This window comes from Sander lucioperca, chromosome 11 (genome assembly GCF_008315115.2).
Source record: "Sander lucioperca isolate FBNREF2018 chromosome 11, SLUC_FBN_1.2, whole genome shotgun sequence".
NCBI classification, from domain to species: Eukaryota; Metazoa; Chordata; class Actinopteri; order Perciformes; family Percidae; genus Sander; species Sander lucioperca.
The window spans coordinates 20407770-20423247 of record NC_050183.1 but is presented as its reverse complement, the minus strand read 5'-3'; the positions used below and the strand labels follow the sequence as shown (position 1 = coordinate 20423247).

Here is a 15478-nt window from a genome sequence, read left to right as displayed (position 1 = left end):
CTCTTCACCATTTATATTTGGTCAATTCAATCTTCACTAGCCCGTATAATATTGTACCCCCCTCCTCTTTGTGTGTGTGTGTGTGTGTGTGTGTGTGTGTGTGTGTGTGTGTGTGTGTGTGTGTGTGTGTGTGTGTGTGTGTGTGTTTACTGGTATATAACTCTACAAGGCAGAGCATCACTGCAGTAGGCAGAGAGAGAGAGAGAGAGAGAGAGAGAGAGAGAGAGGGGGACACTAGAGAGACATTACATTTTTAATCCTCCCTCCACCTCAGTGTGCAGGTCTCTCCTTCTCTTTCTCTTTCTTTCTGTCTCTCATTGATCTTGCTGTTGATAGGCGGGCCAAGAGAGGCAGTGGAGCGAAGCGAGGGATAGTGAGCAAGCCAGGGAGAGAGAGAGAGAGAGAGAGAGAGAGAGAGAGAGAGAGAGAGAGAGAGAGAGAGAGAGAGAGAGAGAGAGAGAGAGAGAGGGTGAAGGGAAGCGATGGAACAAGAGAGGCACACTCTCATACAGATAGAGAGAGAGAGAGAGAGGAGATAGAGGACTGGGACTGCTGCTGCAGAGGAGGACAAGAGAGACCACATCTATACTGGCACACACACATGCACACACTTACATGCACATAAACAGACAGACTGACCCACACATGCTGACAGCAACAACAACAACAACAACACACTGAAAACACAAACACATGTGCTAACAGATTCAGACACACACACACACACACACACACACACACACACACACACACACTGACGCACAGGCAGACAGTGACCATGTTGCTCCCTGCATCCTGACCAGCTATGAGGATTACACAGAAGAAGATGATGATGAAGATGAGAGCAGTGAAGAGTGAGAGGGACAGGACGCTGGCCTGCCACAGCTGAGGACTATAGCCAGGCGGTGGGGGGGTGGGGGGGTGGGGGGTGGCAAGGTGGGGGATTGTGGGACGGGATGGAGCGCGGTTGATAAAAACACATGCGTGTGCATGTGTGCATGTGTGTGTGTGAGTTTGTGGATGTGTGATTGTGTGTGTGTGTGCGTGTGTGTGTGTGTGTATGAAATGTGTGTATGAGGACTAGGATGCCCCCCCATCGTGGGACCAGCTAGCTAACGTTAGCCACATGTTGTGCCACTGCAAAGTAGCATGCACCAACAACACCATATCTCTGATGTTTGGATGCAAGGTAGGTAGAGAGCTTTGTGTGTGTGTATGTGTGTGTGTGTGTATGTGTGTAGTACAGGACAGTACAGGACAGTAAGCGCAAGAGACACTGACTAAGGCAAAATGTGATGAGTGAGAGAAGGAAAGATGTAATGACTAAGCTTGTCAAGAGACTCTGGGTTAAGGTAAACTAAGGTGAGAGTTAGTAGCCGGCGGGGGGGGGGGAGAGAGAGAGAGAGAGAGAGAGAGAGAGAGAGAGAGAGAGAGAGAGAGGTCCTTGCAGGGTGGGTGTGTTTGTTAGAGAGGTAGATAGAGAGAAGCAGTTTTGTGTTCTGCTGTACGAACTCTACAGCCAGTTTATCACCAACATCTTCATCGTAAACCCTGTTACTGTTACTATGGTATCCGATGCTTCATTCATTTGACTTCACCTGCAAAAGTTATTCAAATCTTTGTTAAATATACCACATATAGAATTTAGTTAGTAAGTAAATAAAGAATGTAACTTTATGTTTAATATTAATAGCTTTATACAATTATTGAATCTATTTTGATGTCCTTGGTGAATTTCAGTCTTTCATCTTCGTTCTCAGAGCCCAAGGTGACATCTTCAAATGGCTTGTTTTGGCTTGTTTTGTCCAAGCTGAAGATATTGAATTTACAAATATATATTAAGCAGAAAAACAGAAAATCATCACATTCTGACAGTTAGTTCCAGTTGCCTTTTTTGCATGATAAGTCATTCTTAAATGTCTATTTATTAACTATGTTTGACGGTGGGGATTGTTATCCTCTGTGCTATTGTATTGTTTCTGTAAAACATTCCCAAAGTTAGGGAAACACTTTCCATAACGTCTATTGCTTAGAGAAGCCAAACAAATGAAATGTCATATGTTGTCTTAACACTCGCTGCTTTCGAAGAAGAACCTAAATAAAATACAGTCTAATATTGGCAAAATAATAATTGAAATCACAAACTAGTGAATCAAAGAATAGGTTGGAATTCATATAATTTTCATTACCTGACAGTTTGCGGTACCAAAAAAGTATTGAGGGTAGTGATCCATGTGCATTAATTTCCACTTTAATATGCAAGTTGACTGTGTAGAGCAGTTGATGGTGGCACAGTGGTGCAGTGGATAGTGTAGCACTGTTGCAGAGAAGATCGTAGACTCAAACTCTGCAGCCAGTTGGGGCCTGTGGTGCTTGCGTGTTCTTCCTGTGTTTGCGTTGGTGCTCTGGTTTTCTTCCCACAGTCCGAGGACATTTAGCTCAGTTGGATGCTCTGCATTGTACGTACAGTAGTTCTTATGTGATAACCTTGTTGCAAAGATCTTGGCCATCACTAACCTATTGTTAAATTAATATCACCATATCCCTTACGAGTTACTCGCTAATTACACCATGGCCTGACACATAACATCAGGCCACGCTGAGTGAATGTGCTTAAGCTAAAATTGGCAATCATCATCTTGCAGAGTACTCTGAAACTGATGAGTGGAAAATCAACACATGAAATATTAAAGTTCCACCCAAGCGCTTAAGGAGCAGTGCCTTTGATGTGGAGGGACTGTTGGTACACTGTGCTGCATCTTTGAATAGCCTTTAAACACACAGCTAACCCAAAACTGGCTTCATAAATGGGTCTATAAACTGTGTGGGAAAAAAGTGAAAACTGAACATGAGCTTGAGAATTATAGTGAGAGACACCCGGAAAGAAAAAGACAATATATACTGTTTGACTGCTAACCTAATATAACATCTTTAAACCGGAGATGATGTTGCTCCATCCTGTGATAAATTCATGTACTCTACTATAATGGACTGTGTGTATCTGTGTATATGAGCATGCATGGGTATGCTGTTGTTCAGCAGTTAGGCCATAATAAACTGTATGGACTTCACTTCTGTCCCATTAGATCACCTCACCATGACAGCCTGTTAGATGGAGGCCAAGAGACAACTGTTAGGCTGGAGCTAGAGAGAGAGAGAGAGAGAGAGAGAGAGAGAGAGAGAGAGAGAGAGAGAGAGAGAGAGAGAGAGAGAGAGAGAGAGAGAGAGAGAGAGAGAGAGAGAGAGAGAGAGAGAGAGAGAGAGAGAGAGAGAGAGAGAGAGAGAGAGAGAGAGAGAGAGAGAGAGAGAGAGAGAGAGAGAGAGGTCCTTGCAGGGTGGGTGTGTTTGTTAGAGAGGTAGATAGAGAGAAGCAGTTTTGTGTTCTGCTGTACGAACTCTACAGCCAGTTTATCACCAACATCTTCATCGTAAACCCTGTTACTGTTACTATGGTATCCGATGCTTCATTCATTTGAATTCACCTGCAAAAGTTATTCAAATCTTTGTTAAATATACCACATATAGAATTTAGTTAGTAAGTAAATAAAGAATGTAACTTTATGTTTAATATTAATAGCTTTATACAATTATTGAATCTATTTTGATGTCCTTGGTGAATTTCAGTCTTTCATCTTCGTTCTCAGAGCCCAAGGTGACATCTTCAAATGGCTTGTTTTGGCTTGTTTTGTCCAAGCTGAAGATATTGAATTTACAAATATATATTAAGCAGAAAAACAGAAAATCATCACATTCTGACAGTTAGTTCCAGTTGCCTTTTTTGCATGATAAGTCATTCTTAAATGTCTATTTATTAACTATGTTTGACGGTGGGGATTGTTATCCTCTGTGCTATTGTATTGTTTCTGTAAAACATTCCCAAAGTTAGGGAAACACTTTCCATAACGTCTATTGCTTAGAGAAGCCAAACAAATGAAATGTCATATGTTGTCTTAACACTCGCTGCTTTCGAAGAAGAACCTAAATAAAATACAGTCTAATATTGGCAAAATAATAATTGAAATCACAAACTAGTGAATCAAAGAATAGGTTGGAATTCATATAATTTTCATTACCTGACAGTTTGCGGTACCAAAAAAGTATTGAGGGTAGTGATCCATGTGCATTAATTTCCACTTTAATATGCAAGTTGACTGTGTAGAGCAGTTGATGGTGGCACAGTGGTGCAGTGGATAGTGTAGCACTGTTGCAGAGAAGATCGTAGACTCAAACTCTGCAGCCAGTTGGGGCCTGTGGTGCTTGCGTGTTCTTCCTGTGTTTGCGTTGGTGCTCTGGTTTTCTTCCCACAGTCCGAGGACATTTAGCTCAGTTGGATGCTCTGCATTGTACGTACAGTAGTTCTTATGTGATAACCTTGTTGCAAAGATCTTGGCCATCACTAACCTATTGTTAAATTAATATCACCATATCCCTTACGAGTTACTCGCTAATTACACCATGGCCTGACACATAACATCAGGCCACGCTGAGTGAATGTGCTTAAGCTAAAATTGGCAATCATCATCTTGCAGAGTACTCTGAAACTGATGAGTGGAAAATCAACACATGAAATATTAAAGTTCCACCCAAGCGCTTAAGGAGCAGTGCCTTTGATGTGGAGGGACTGTTGGTACACTGTGCTGCATCTTTGAATAGCCTTTAAACACACAGCTAACCCAAAACTGGTGGCATCTTCGAATGGCTTGTTTTGGCTTGTTTTGTCCAAGCTGAAGATATTGAATTTACAAATATATATTAAGCAGTGAGTCAACACGAGTGCGAGACACAGTTGGACCACTGGTTTTGTTCTTTACAAGTATAGCTGAAGAGGGTAACGAGAGAGTGCGTCCTGAGGATAATATGAAGTTGCTTAGGGTTTCTGGGTCTGCAGATGAGTTTTTTTTAAGAGATGGTCGTGTTGCATTGCACTGTATTCTGTTTTTATATACTGTACATTGGGAAGGGCTTGGGTCAAAGCAGTATGTAACTTGATTCACCTGCACCTGTGTGTCTAACTTGTTCACCCTTTTTTTTGTTCATAGCTTGCTTGGAATATTTAAAATGAGTCCTGTGACAAAATAGTGCAGGAATATGTCCCTTTGAATGTGAGGCAGCTGCAGGAAGTGTTGTTTTTGCATTGACACAAACAAATTCACACAATTAAAGTAACAATTTGTAACTGTATAGCTCTACAGTAAAAGCATACCTTTTTTTACAACATATTCAACATGTGTTACTGTCTGCTGAAACAAGGAAAGTAGTCTCTACAGTTTGCTAGATTTACTGAACATCACGTTTTGTATATATTTTACCAACCTTCGTTGAACTCTCTTGAGGAAGTCTCTATGCCTTTCTTGTGTTGAGTCAGCAGACAATGGCACCCGGAGAAATGATAGAGTCATGTACAGTATGTAATGAGGTGTTCCTATTGTGTCTGTATTATGCACATCCAGCTGTCTTGACTTGTTTTTGGGACCAATAGAGATCTTTTTTGTTCAGTTAGATGATACATTTGTTTACCTTTTTGAGAGTTCCTGGAAAAGAGGAAGGGTTGGGTAATGAGGAGTTTTGCATTGGAACCAATTTGAATTTTAAGAAATGTGTATTCATTATTATTAAATTCTGACAGTGAAGTGTGGCCATGCTGTTCGTTAGTGTACTTGATAGTGTTTACATTGTGGCAGACAGTAGTTGGTGCTCAGTAGTGCGACCAAGCTTCACAAAAGGCTTATAGTGTTATAGCAACAACTGGTTGTAACTACATAAAATAATTACATATACATAAAAAAGACACTACATGGTATGAAAATGCCGATCCTGGGGTAGTATGACTACAACTAAATAATGAAATGCTATGTTATGTTGCAGGAAATGCAGCACCGTATAATAATGCAGCATATTGTAGTTGTAATACACCAGAATCAGCTGAAGTTCCAGCTTATACAAAACAAGTGGGACGCAGTTAACATTCAACTTATGTATTGCAAGATAAAGAATTTTTTTTTTTTCTCTGTATGTCTTTATTTTACTTTTGGATTAAAAAAAATATCTTGCAGTTCATACTGTAACTAAATTACCGTTTATGGCAGGCTAACTCCGAAGAAAACAATGTTTTTTCTTCCACCTTATTTTGGTTTCTTTTATCACTCAAGTTATATGCCTGTACTGGAGTTGATTGGCTGAATTGTCATCAAAATTGATCAAATCCGAACGATACTGAGCCAGTAGAGTGAGCAGACACTGACACAGAAAACAATCAGTGGTAAGTTTGATTAAAATCACAAGTAAAAGTACTGTAAAATACTAGAAGATAGATGAGCAGACAGTTTTCAACACATGCAGTGCATAGAGGGAAGAGGAGAATACATTTGCATGTGTCCATTGCTGAGGCTGTTTATGTGCCTGAGAAGATAAATCAAACACACCTTAACTAGGTCAGACACATTCAAAATAGATGAATCTGTTCGTCCATTTCTGCTCAGGTCAGTTTTTTTCTTACTGAAAACACTTCACTGACTTTCTCACATTTATGCGATTCCTTTGACATATTTAAGCTGTTTGATCAGATGTTTTAGATTTATTGAAGATATTTATGACAAACTTCCCATTGAAACATTTAGAATAACTTTAATTTTATAGTTGGATGTCTTACTTTTTCAGCCACGCTATGCTACTTGTTTTCATCTGCTTTTAAATAATTAATTTCCTGTTGCTGTTTTTCTATTCATATTTCCATTCAAAGTTTAAAGGACATTGGCTTCTTGATGATCTTAGATTTTAGTTCCATGTGGATACTGGTAAAGTCTTTTAGTTTTCTGAAAACTGCAAATACCACGTCCAAGCAGCGCATGTATAACTCTCACTATGAACTTGTTTTCTCGGGAGCCCTCCACCGTTCAGTGATACTTCATCACCAAATAGCATCATGTTCAGAGAGGATAGTGAGATGGGGAAAAAAATGAATGAAATCATGCACTGGAGACAGAATTTCTGAATCGTATATTATAGTTCAGAAATGTTTAATTACATGAAGGGAAATGTGTCATTTGCCATTTGTATTTGTAACTGTTACGTTGTTATTGTTGCTAAATTAATCTGATCATCACCTGTGCTTTATTGGCATGGAGTACTTTTGCACTTCATGCCAATAAAGCATGAGAGAGAGCATGATGTGGGAGATAGAATGAATAAAAAGATATAGAGAAAGAGATGAAGGCACGTGTGTGTGTGTGTGTGTGTGTGTGTGTGTGTGTGTGTGTGTGTGTGTGTGTGTGTGTGTGTGTGTGTGTGTGTCAGAGTAAAGGAAGGCATTAGTCACGCTTGGTGAGATTTGAAAGAGCAGGGGATCCTCTGCCGTAAGGGACTTCTCACACACACACACACACACACACACACACACACACACACACACACACACACACACACACACAAACACACACACACACACACACACACACACACACACACACACACACACACACACACACACACACACACACATACAGACATGTACTAGGATGCTGAATCTGCTCCCAATCTAGTCACGTTTCTCTGGCTACACAAGAATGGCTGACACACTAACACATGACAGCAACAGTGTGCATGTGTGTTTCTATGTTTTTTTGTGCATGTGTGTGTTAGTGTGTTCAGCGGGCTATCTGCAGGCACAGTCCTGATTAGGAATGCTCTGCTCTTGCTAGTCAAGCAAGCAGAAACACACACATGCACACACTGTGATGTAGAAAGAGACATATCTGGTGTCTCTGTCCATTCGTGCATTAATTCATTTAGAGGTGTTCTTGTGCCATGGGAAAATTAAATGCTAAATATAGGATTATGTGTGTGTGTGTGTGTGTGTGTGTGTGTGCGTGTGCGTGCGCATGCGTGTGCGTGTGCGTGTGAGTGCAGAGGGCAGTAGCAGCAGTGTTGTGACAACAGTGTGAGCCAGGGTCTCTTCAGGGTCTTAGTGCCTGGCCGTTCATCCGCTGCTTTTTCAAGATTATTTTTCATTTCTGGCATTTACAGGCATTTCTGACTAATTAGCAAGTCGACAGTGAGTGAAAAGATCAGGCCGAGAGGCGGAGAGGAAATGAAATGCGCTGAAGGTCATGAGACGGGTTCAGATCAGTTCTTTTTGTCAGAGCAGTGTTTACTCACAATCCCAGTCTAAATGAGGTTAAAGTATGCAGCAAGGGGAGAGCACACACAGCCACGTCATTTTGAATTTGTTGAAATTAGCTGATACTGTTCTGCACAGACATGCTCTCCTGTGTAAAGCAGCTGCCCACTCCCTGCCCCAAAGCGCAATTTCTAGAATAGATTTTGCATCTTGTTGTTGACCAGGATGACAGTCAGCTGCAGTGTAGGGTCCAATGTAGCAATAGTGCTTTCATGTTTCATTGGACTTGCTCTGATAAGCTTGCTGGATGTTAAAGCATCATGGGTTGATCACACATCTTGAATCAATTGGTGTAGAATTAAGGATACTTCAGATTTGTTACTAAATAACTCATGACAGGATAAATGCCAATACCAGTGTTTTTAAACAGTCTGTGCCTGAGAACAAAAAGCCTAAATGTCTCTCTTGGGAAAGAAGTTTAATTAAGACTGTGGGCTGTGTAGTTACTGATTTAGAGACACAGGGGGAGCTGTATGATAAATCCCACAGAAACACTTGATTTTGTAGTTCAGTCATTCGCTGGAAACTTGCCCTAAACTTAACCATTAACCACTACATGCCTGATTCCAACCCTCATCTGAACCCCTAAACTCTTTACCCTAAACTAAACGAGTGGCCTTGTAGGAACCAAATTGGTTGTGAGTCCCCACAGTGTGATTGTGAGTACAGTTTTTGATTAATACAAGTACACGCTCTGGGAAGTCATCTCTGGCTTTCTGTTGGCTTCCTTGTGGATAGCAATATTGTCATATTAATGGGACTGACTGTGAGGCTGTCTGGCTCCTTGTAGTGGAGGTGAATATATCTCTTATCTTAACCCTGTGAGGTCTAAGGGCATTTCCTTGATTGTTACATCTTAAATTCACCTTTTAAGGGTATTTGCATATAACTGATCCCCATGAGTTTCACAACTAAATGTTCCGAACAAACTCAGCTTTCTGTATAGTGAGGCCCCAGAGCAATGTGTAAAGAGATAATTTGGCCCTAAAGCTGAAAAGTTGAAATTTACTTTTTGACATTCTTCAAATCTCTTGTGAAAACAAACCTACACTCATGTGGATGAATTGTTTTGGTGCGACGCGAGTCCACCAATTATACACAGAGAGGCCGTTGACGAGTGTCACATGCTCTCTTTCCTGTCTCCTAATTCGCCGTGAGAGTGACGTATGATCTTGTGATAAAAAAGGACACAAAAAGCAGAGATTGTGCCGGTTCCGAGACAGTGGAAAAACGCCATGCGTTCATTAACCTCAGAAGGTTAAGCTACAGGCTCTATTTGTGTGATAGTGGTATTTTTTATCTTGCTTATTGAGTTGTCAGCTCTTTATATAACAAGTATTGCATTGCCACACCTTTCTCCACAGCGCTGTGGAGTAAGGTCTGGCTACACGACTCAGATACATTCTAGGATAGGAAGAAAAAAAAAACCGCTCGGTGGTGTTTGCATTTTCAATCACCATCTTCTTGGGCGACGATAAGTTCCAGATGCAGCGACAGTGGCTCTGCAAAATGGTCCTGGAAAGGAACTTGTTTTGGTGGAACATTTGCACCCCATTAAATGAAGTTAACTGTTCACACAATACAGCAGGGAGCTATTAGTTGGACATATGGTTCAACTTTATATGCTCTTACCATTGTATCACCGTGTGTACTTCGTCCACAGCGTTCCCTGCCAGTCCCAAAACGTCCCAGTTAGATAGTAAATGCGGTAAATATATTCTTTGTAAATCTTTACAATCATTCCCCGAAAGGACCACGCAGGCCTGCCTTGTTGTACAAATTTTCTTCAAAAGTTGCTATTTTCTGCGTGTGGCTTGCTTACTCAAAGTTTGTTGGTGTTTCCCGTATATTGAAGGGATTTTGAGAACGGCAACACAGACAGAGCGGAAGGTGAGGGATGCTTTATCCTGGAAATCTACTTCTATTGATCCAGACCATATAACAACTGAATCCAAACCTTACTCCAGTTCTGACTGGATTTCTGTAAATCCCACCTCCTTGTATTAATGCACAACCAGTGAATAAAGACACATTTCCTTATATTGAGCTGTTTGTACATTTCTGAGTTGTGTCAAACTGGAATAAGTATTCTCTTCAGCCTCTTTCCTCTCCTTCATATGCATCTATCATTGATTCTCCTGATCAGTATGTGACAGAACAACAAATGGTAAAAGTGATCATTTAAATACTGCTTCTCAAAATGTAATGAAATGTTCCCTCTAAACCTGACATTGCAATCTTTTTTTTAAAAATGTATTATTAAATCAACAGGAAACTATTACATGAGAGGGGATGCAACATGAATATTACATTATACATCAACGTATTACTGTATAATATATCAGGTATAGGGATTGTTGCTGTGTGTTTAGGCTCATTGACAGACTACGGAATAACTAAAAGGAACCCAAGAGAAATTTGGAAATAGACCATCTAATGCAACTGTTTATTTATAAATTGCATATGCAAACAATTTATAACACTCAGTTTTCATGATGTGTTAAATGTGCCTTTTCCTTTCTCTTTGAAATAGCATTGTGTTTCTCAAAATTACTACAGCACTTGTTTTGACATCTCCAGGCCTGTATACATGTACATGGTGTAAATAGCCTCTCAACTAGTGTATCTCTCCATATACATATTTATCCATGGTACAAATAGTCTAACCATGTGAGTGCTGCTAATCTTTTACATGGGCTCTTCACACAGTGTACATTGTCACTTTCATTTGGAGTTAAGTGTCCCTTTAACCTTGGGTTAAAATCAATCTGTGAGTCCAAAACCTGAAATGTGTAACTAGATTCTGCTCAGATGGGTTGTTTTGTGACTGTATTATATTAGCTGTGTGTCTTAGCTGAAATTACTCGGTGTTGATATGATCAGAGAATCAGCATCCCATTTGTCTCGAAGCTTTAAAAATCCTCCTGGAACTCATCTGCTTCCCTTTATCAGTATCTTCTCATCTGATTGGTTTACATTTAAATTAAAATATTAACACGAAATAAATGGTTTTAGCTTGAGCACCTTATCCAAGGGGGTAAGCTTCTCCTCGGATCGCGTAGCTCCTATGGCGCCATTTTGATGCTACCAAGCCATCACCTCCCGTTAGCATTCCATTGACTGCCATTCATTTTGGCGCCACTTTGACAGAGAATAACTTTACATCTGAAGCGTTTAAATACTCTATTTGTCCATTGTTTATTTCTAAAGAAACACGACAATGTATAAAAGGCTCCATTACCTTGTACCTCACGTTATGGCTCCGTAGCAGACGTTTTTATAAAAATAGGCTAACGATTGTGTCATAACCACGCGACATACTGTCGCACAGTAGAGACATTACCGTACAGTACAGGAGAAGCATGCAGGCAGTTTCGTCTCACATTAGCTGTTTAAGTGCAATTACTAATGTTAACTAGCATTTTAGTTAGCAATAATTAGCCTGTGCCTATGTTATCTCCTTACATATACCTACGCTCTCTGTCTCTGCAAGATTGGGAATGATTGAGATTTCTCTTGGCACAGCTACCAGAAGACTTCCAACTTTCAGACAGGTTGCTCACGGCACATTTACGTCGTCTCTCTCAGTTGGAGGCTGCTCAGTAACGTTCAGCCATCACCGGAAAAGTGCTTCTAATGGCCTTCACTGGTCTCCGTCCAGAGCAACTGGATCTGTTGGTCCATTATATATATATATATATATATATATATATATATATATATATATATATATATGTCAATGACCTTATCAGTGTACTTCCTGCAAGGAGCGAGTGTGCATTCAGTTTACAGAGGGGCCATCCTCTCAGCTGCTCAGCTGGCTAAGTTGCACACCATGTAACCACAATGTCACAGATTCAGAACTAGCTTTGGACCCGTCTTCTCTCTCCCCCACTTCCCTCGCCAGCTTCACTGACTCTCCCCTCTTTTTTCTGTCCAGTAAAGCAGAAAGAATTATTATATTATTTTTAAAACGATGAAGAGGAGCAAGGGAGAGTGTGTGGGAATGGGGAATGGGGAATGAGACGAGGGAGATGAAACAGTAAGACTTACTGTAGTGTGAGTCGGAGATGTGGAAGGGAAAGAGGCATGATGAAGGTACACGTAGAGAGATGATGAGGAGAAAGAGAAACAGTAATTCCCAGAGGCAGGCTTCTCTCTCGCTCACTGTCCTCATTCAGTTTTGCATCTCATTTTGCCTTAAAAAGTCTGTTTCAAGTCCTTTGTGTGTGTGTGTGTGTGTGTGTGTGTGTGTGTGTGTGTGTGTGTGTGTGTGTGTGTGCGCATTCCGATATGTACAGTACAGGAAGCTCAGGAAACAATTACTACCATGCTGGGTGTACACCTGGACTGCCCCATGTGCTTACACAAAAACTGTACTATAAAAATATCTCATTACACATGCATGCATGCACTCTGCTATGCTCTTTATGCTGGTTGAAATGTTGCACTACTTCTTTCTTCTTTTCCAGCCTGACTTAATCTTTTCTTGTTCTGAACTAACGCTCTCTTCTGTCTTTTTTCTTCTCCTGCTTACCTACCCTTCCATTACATCGTCTTCCCAACCATCTCCATCCTCTTTATCTTTGACATTTCCTCTGTGACTCTCTCTTGATCTACCTTCCTCTTCTTTACCATCTGGTGTCCTCTCCTCCTCCTCTTTTCTCACTATAGAAGTATCGATATCAAGAAGAGGAAGGGGCGTCACCAGGTGCTCCAAAACTCCACCAACACACCTGCCATCAGCATCCAATGGGTGTAGCCAGAGAGCTGAGGGACGTAGGGACCTTGGGGAGCGATGGAGGGACTCTGGGGAGGGACGGAGGGACCCTGGGGAGGGACGGAGGGACCCTGGGGAGGGAGGGAAGGGAGGGGAGGGATGGGAGAGAGGGGAGGGAAGGAAGGGAAGGGAGGGAAGGGGGGACCTGGAGGGACAGGGGGACCTGGAGGGACGGGGGGACCTGGAGGAGAGACGGAGGGGGCGCCGGGACCATGGAGAGAGAAAGGGAACGATCACTGGGGAGGGACGGATCTCTCTGTCGCCACGGTGACCTGCGGGGTGCAGAGCTGGTTCAGGTGGCAGAGCGGGAGCTGTCTCATATTCAACACGTTCACGGATACGTCACTCACACACACATCACGCCTGCTCAGGTAACTAGGCTTTGGCTCTTTCATCAGTATGCCAAACAACACACACACACACACACACACACACACACACACACACATTAAACTGACATTGTCAATCTGTTCCCCTTCACATCTGCTGTCTACCTGTCTGTCTCTTTTTAATAAACACACGCGTGGCTCAGGGCTCACTCTTACATCATGTTCGCCCAGGAGATTAAGTACAGTATGTCTGTCAATTACGTCACTACAACTCTGTTGACAAATGCTGTATATTTGGGGCCAGATATTACAGCTGTTCTCTGACACCTTTTGGTGATATTTATGTTTTGACTCTAAGGCCCAAAGTTTTGAGTTCAAACATTTTGAGGAAAAATTCATACATAATTGATGTACAACGTCAAGTGATCATAATTGAAACGACAGCCTAGTTTACTGCTGTGTTGTTAATATTGATGCGTAGGCAAAAGGTTAAGGTCAGAGAAAGATTGTGGTTTTGGTTACATATTAAGAAATTAAACACTTAATTTCTCGTGCTTTAAGGGGGGGTTGCGATCACGGAAGGCTTGTGAGATGTGGACGCACCAACAGCGTTGTTGTCATTACTTAGAATTCCTCATGGGGGAGACAGAAACTACGCACTATAACTTTAAACAGCTATTTTATTCCAAGAGTGGAAATTATAGGTAAACAAATTAAATACGTTGTCACTGATCATTTCACTGATGAGTTCAGTATGAATATTTTGCAGATACATTCATTAACAATTAGTTAACAACATATGTTAATTATGTTGATTAAAAAAATAATCTGGGCAGCATTACAGTTCCTTAAAAAACTATTTGCTGTTGAATGAATGAATAAACGGTTTATTTTCGTGCCTGGCTGCTTACGTGGCCCATCCTTTATAGGATTATTCAGACTCAATTTAAATAAACAGTTTCCTAGTGCTGACACAAAACAAAATAAGTACATAAAGGGTACAAATATAAACTTTACAATTCAACACAAAAAAAACAGATAAATACAAAGAGGGTACAAACGTAGAGTTAATTAATATTTCAACATTACTGTTATTACTGTGTTATTACATTTGTTGTATATGATCATAATTTCTAGGAGAGAGGGTTGCAGTGTTTTGATTTTGTTGTTGAGGGCCTACTCACAATTTTATCACAAACCTTCCCTTTAAATTAACTCTAAAATGACTCTAGTTCTCTGGGAACCTTGGGATTTTTAAACCTTTTTGAAGGCCACTGGATAAATTATAACATAATGCAGTCAAGCTTAAATTAAGCCTGTTTGTCATAGTCCCTGATAAGATGACATGTTATAGATGAAATGTCTATTGTGATTGTCGTAATTTGTTCAGAGTTTTGTCTAATATCAGGTCTAATACCATCAGCTTCTATTTTTGAAGCTTTTGGCTTTACGCAGCATTGGTCAAGGTGGCAGAGGCCCTTTCTTTTTAAGTTCAAGTGCAGACAGAAGTAAGGGGACCTGTTTTAATATGGCTCCAGAATTAGGTCTTTTTTGAAAGTACTTAGAAGTCAAGGATACTGGCCTAAATTTTCTTCCATGCACAGAGCCTTTCTTTGTACCATGAGAATACTTTTGCAGAACTGTGCATGCAGGGATTCAGTGAAATCCTTGTCCCATTTTTTAGTAATGAGGCCCATTACTATCTCTGCTCTGTACTCAGTCTGTGTCTGTCCCTCTTTCTTTCTCATACACACTCATCATGGCACAACGTAGCCTGGTAATCTTTTTATTTTGGTTGATTGGACTGTATCTGTCTGCAGATTAGTGCTTACTTCACTTTATACTCGCAGGGCTCTGACCACACCAACTCTCTCAGATGCAAACACACACACACACACACACACACACACACACACACACACACACACACACACACAAATACACACACACACAAATACACACACCTCATTATGCTCCACCATGTGTTTACCATCTTTTGTTGACGTGTCTTGTATCACTTTATATTACTGTTTTTTAAATTGTAGGTTTTAATGGTGTCTGGTAAATCATAGTTATGGTGTTTTATATGTAGGATCTAACAAAAGCCGGCCCATAGTCAATTAAAATTGTATGAAAATTAAGAATATCAAATTACTTACTACCACTTTGAATTATATGGTAGTAAAGAAGGTG

General features: G+C 40.7%; 1 protein-coding gene across 8 annotated transcripts in view; it reads left to right on the top strand.

The window, feature by feature from the left end:
* LOC116039125 (discs large homolog 1-like protein) overlaps positions 1-15478 on the top strand; it is a 119485-nt gene that overhangs the window by 17309 nt on the left and 86698 nt on the right. For 5 of the 8 annotated variants that reach the window (XR_004898821.1, XM_036007333.1, XM_036007332.1 and 2 more), the window contains one exon: positions 12851-13327. The exons of 2 other annotated variants lie outside the window; for them this stretch is intronic. Coding sequence is in view for 5 of the 6 variants with exons in the window: in XM_036007333.1 (XP_035863226.1) it covers positions 12851-13327 (477 nt within the window). In the remaining variant the exon portion in view is untranslated. Of the gene's footprint in view, positions 1-931; positions 1190-12850; positions 13328-15478 lie in introns of those variants that run through there. One more of the 8 variants, XM_031283923.2, reaches the window with a different exon arrangement.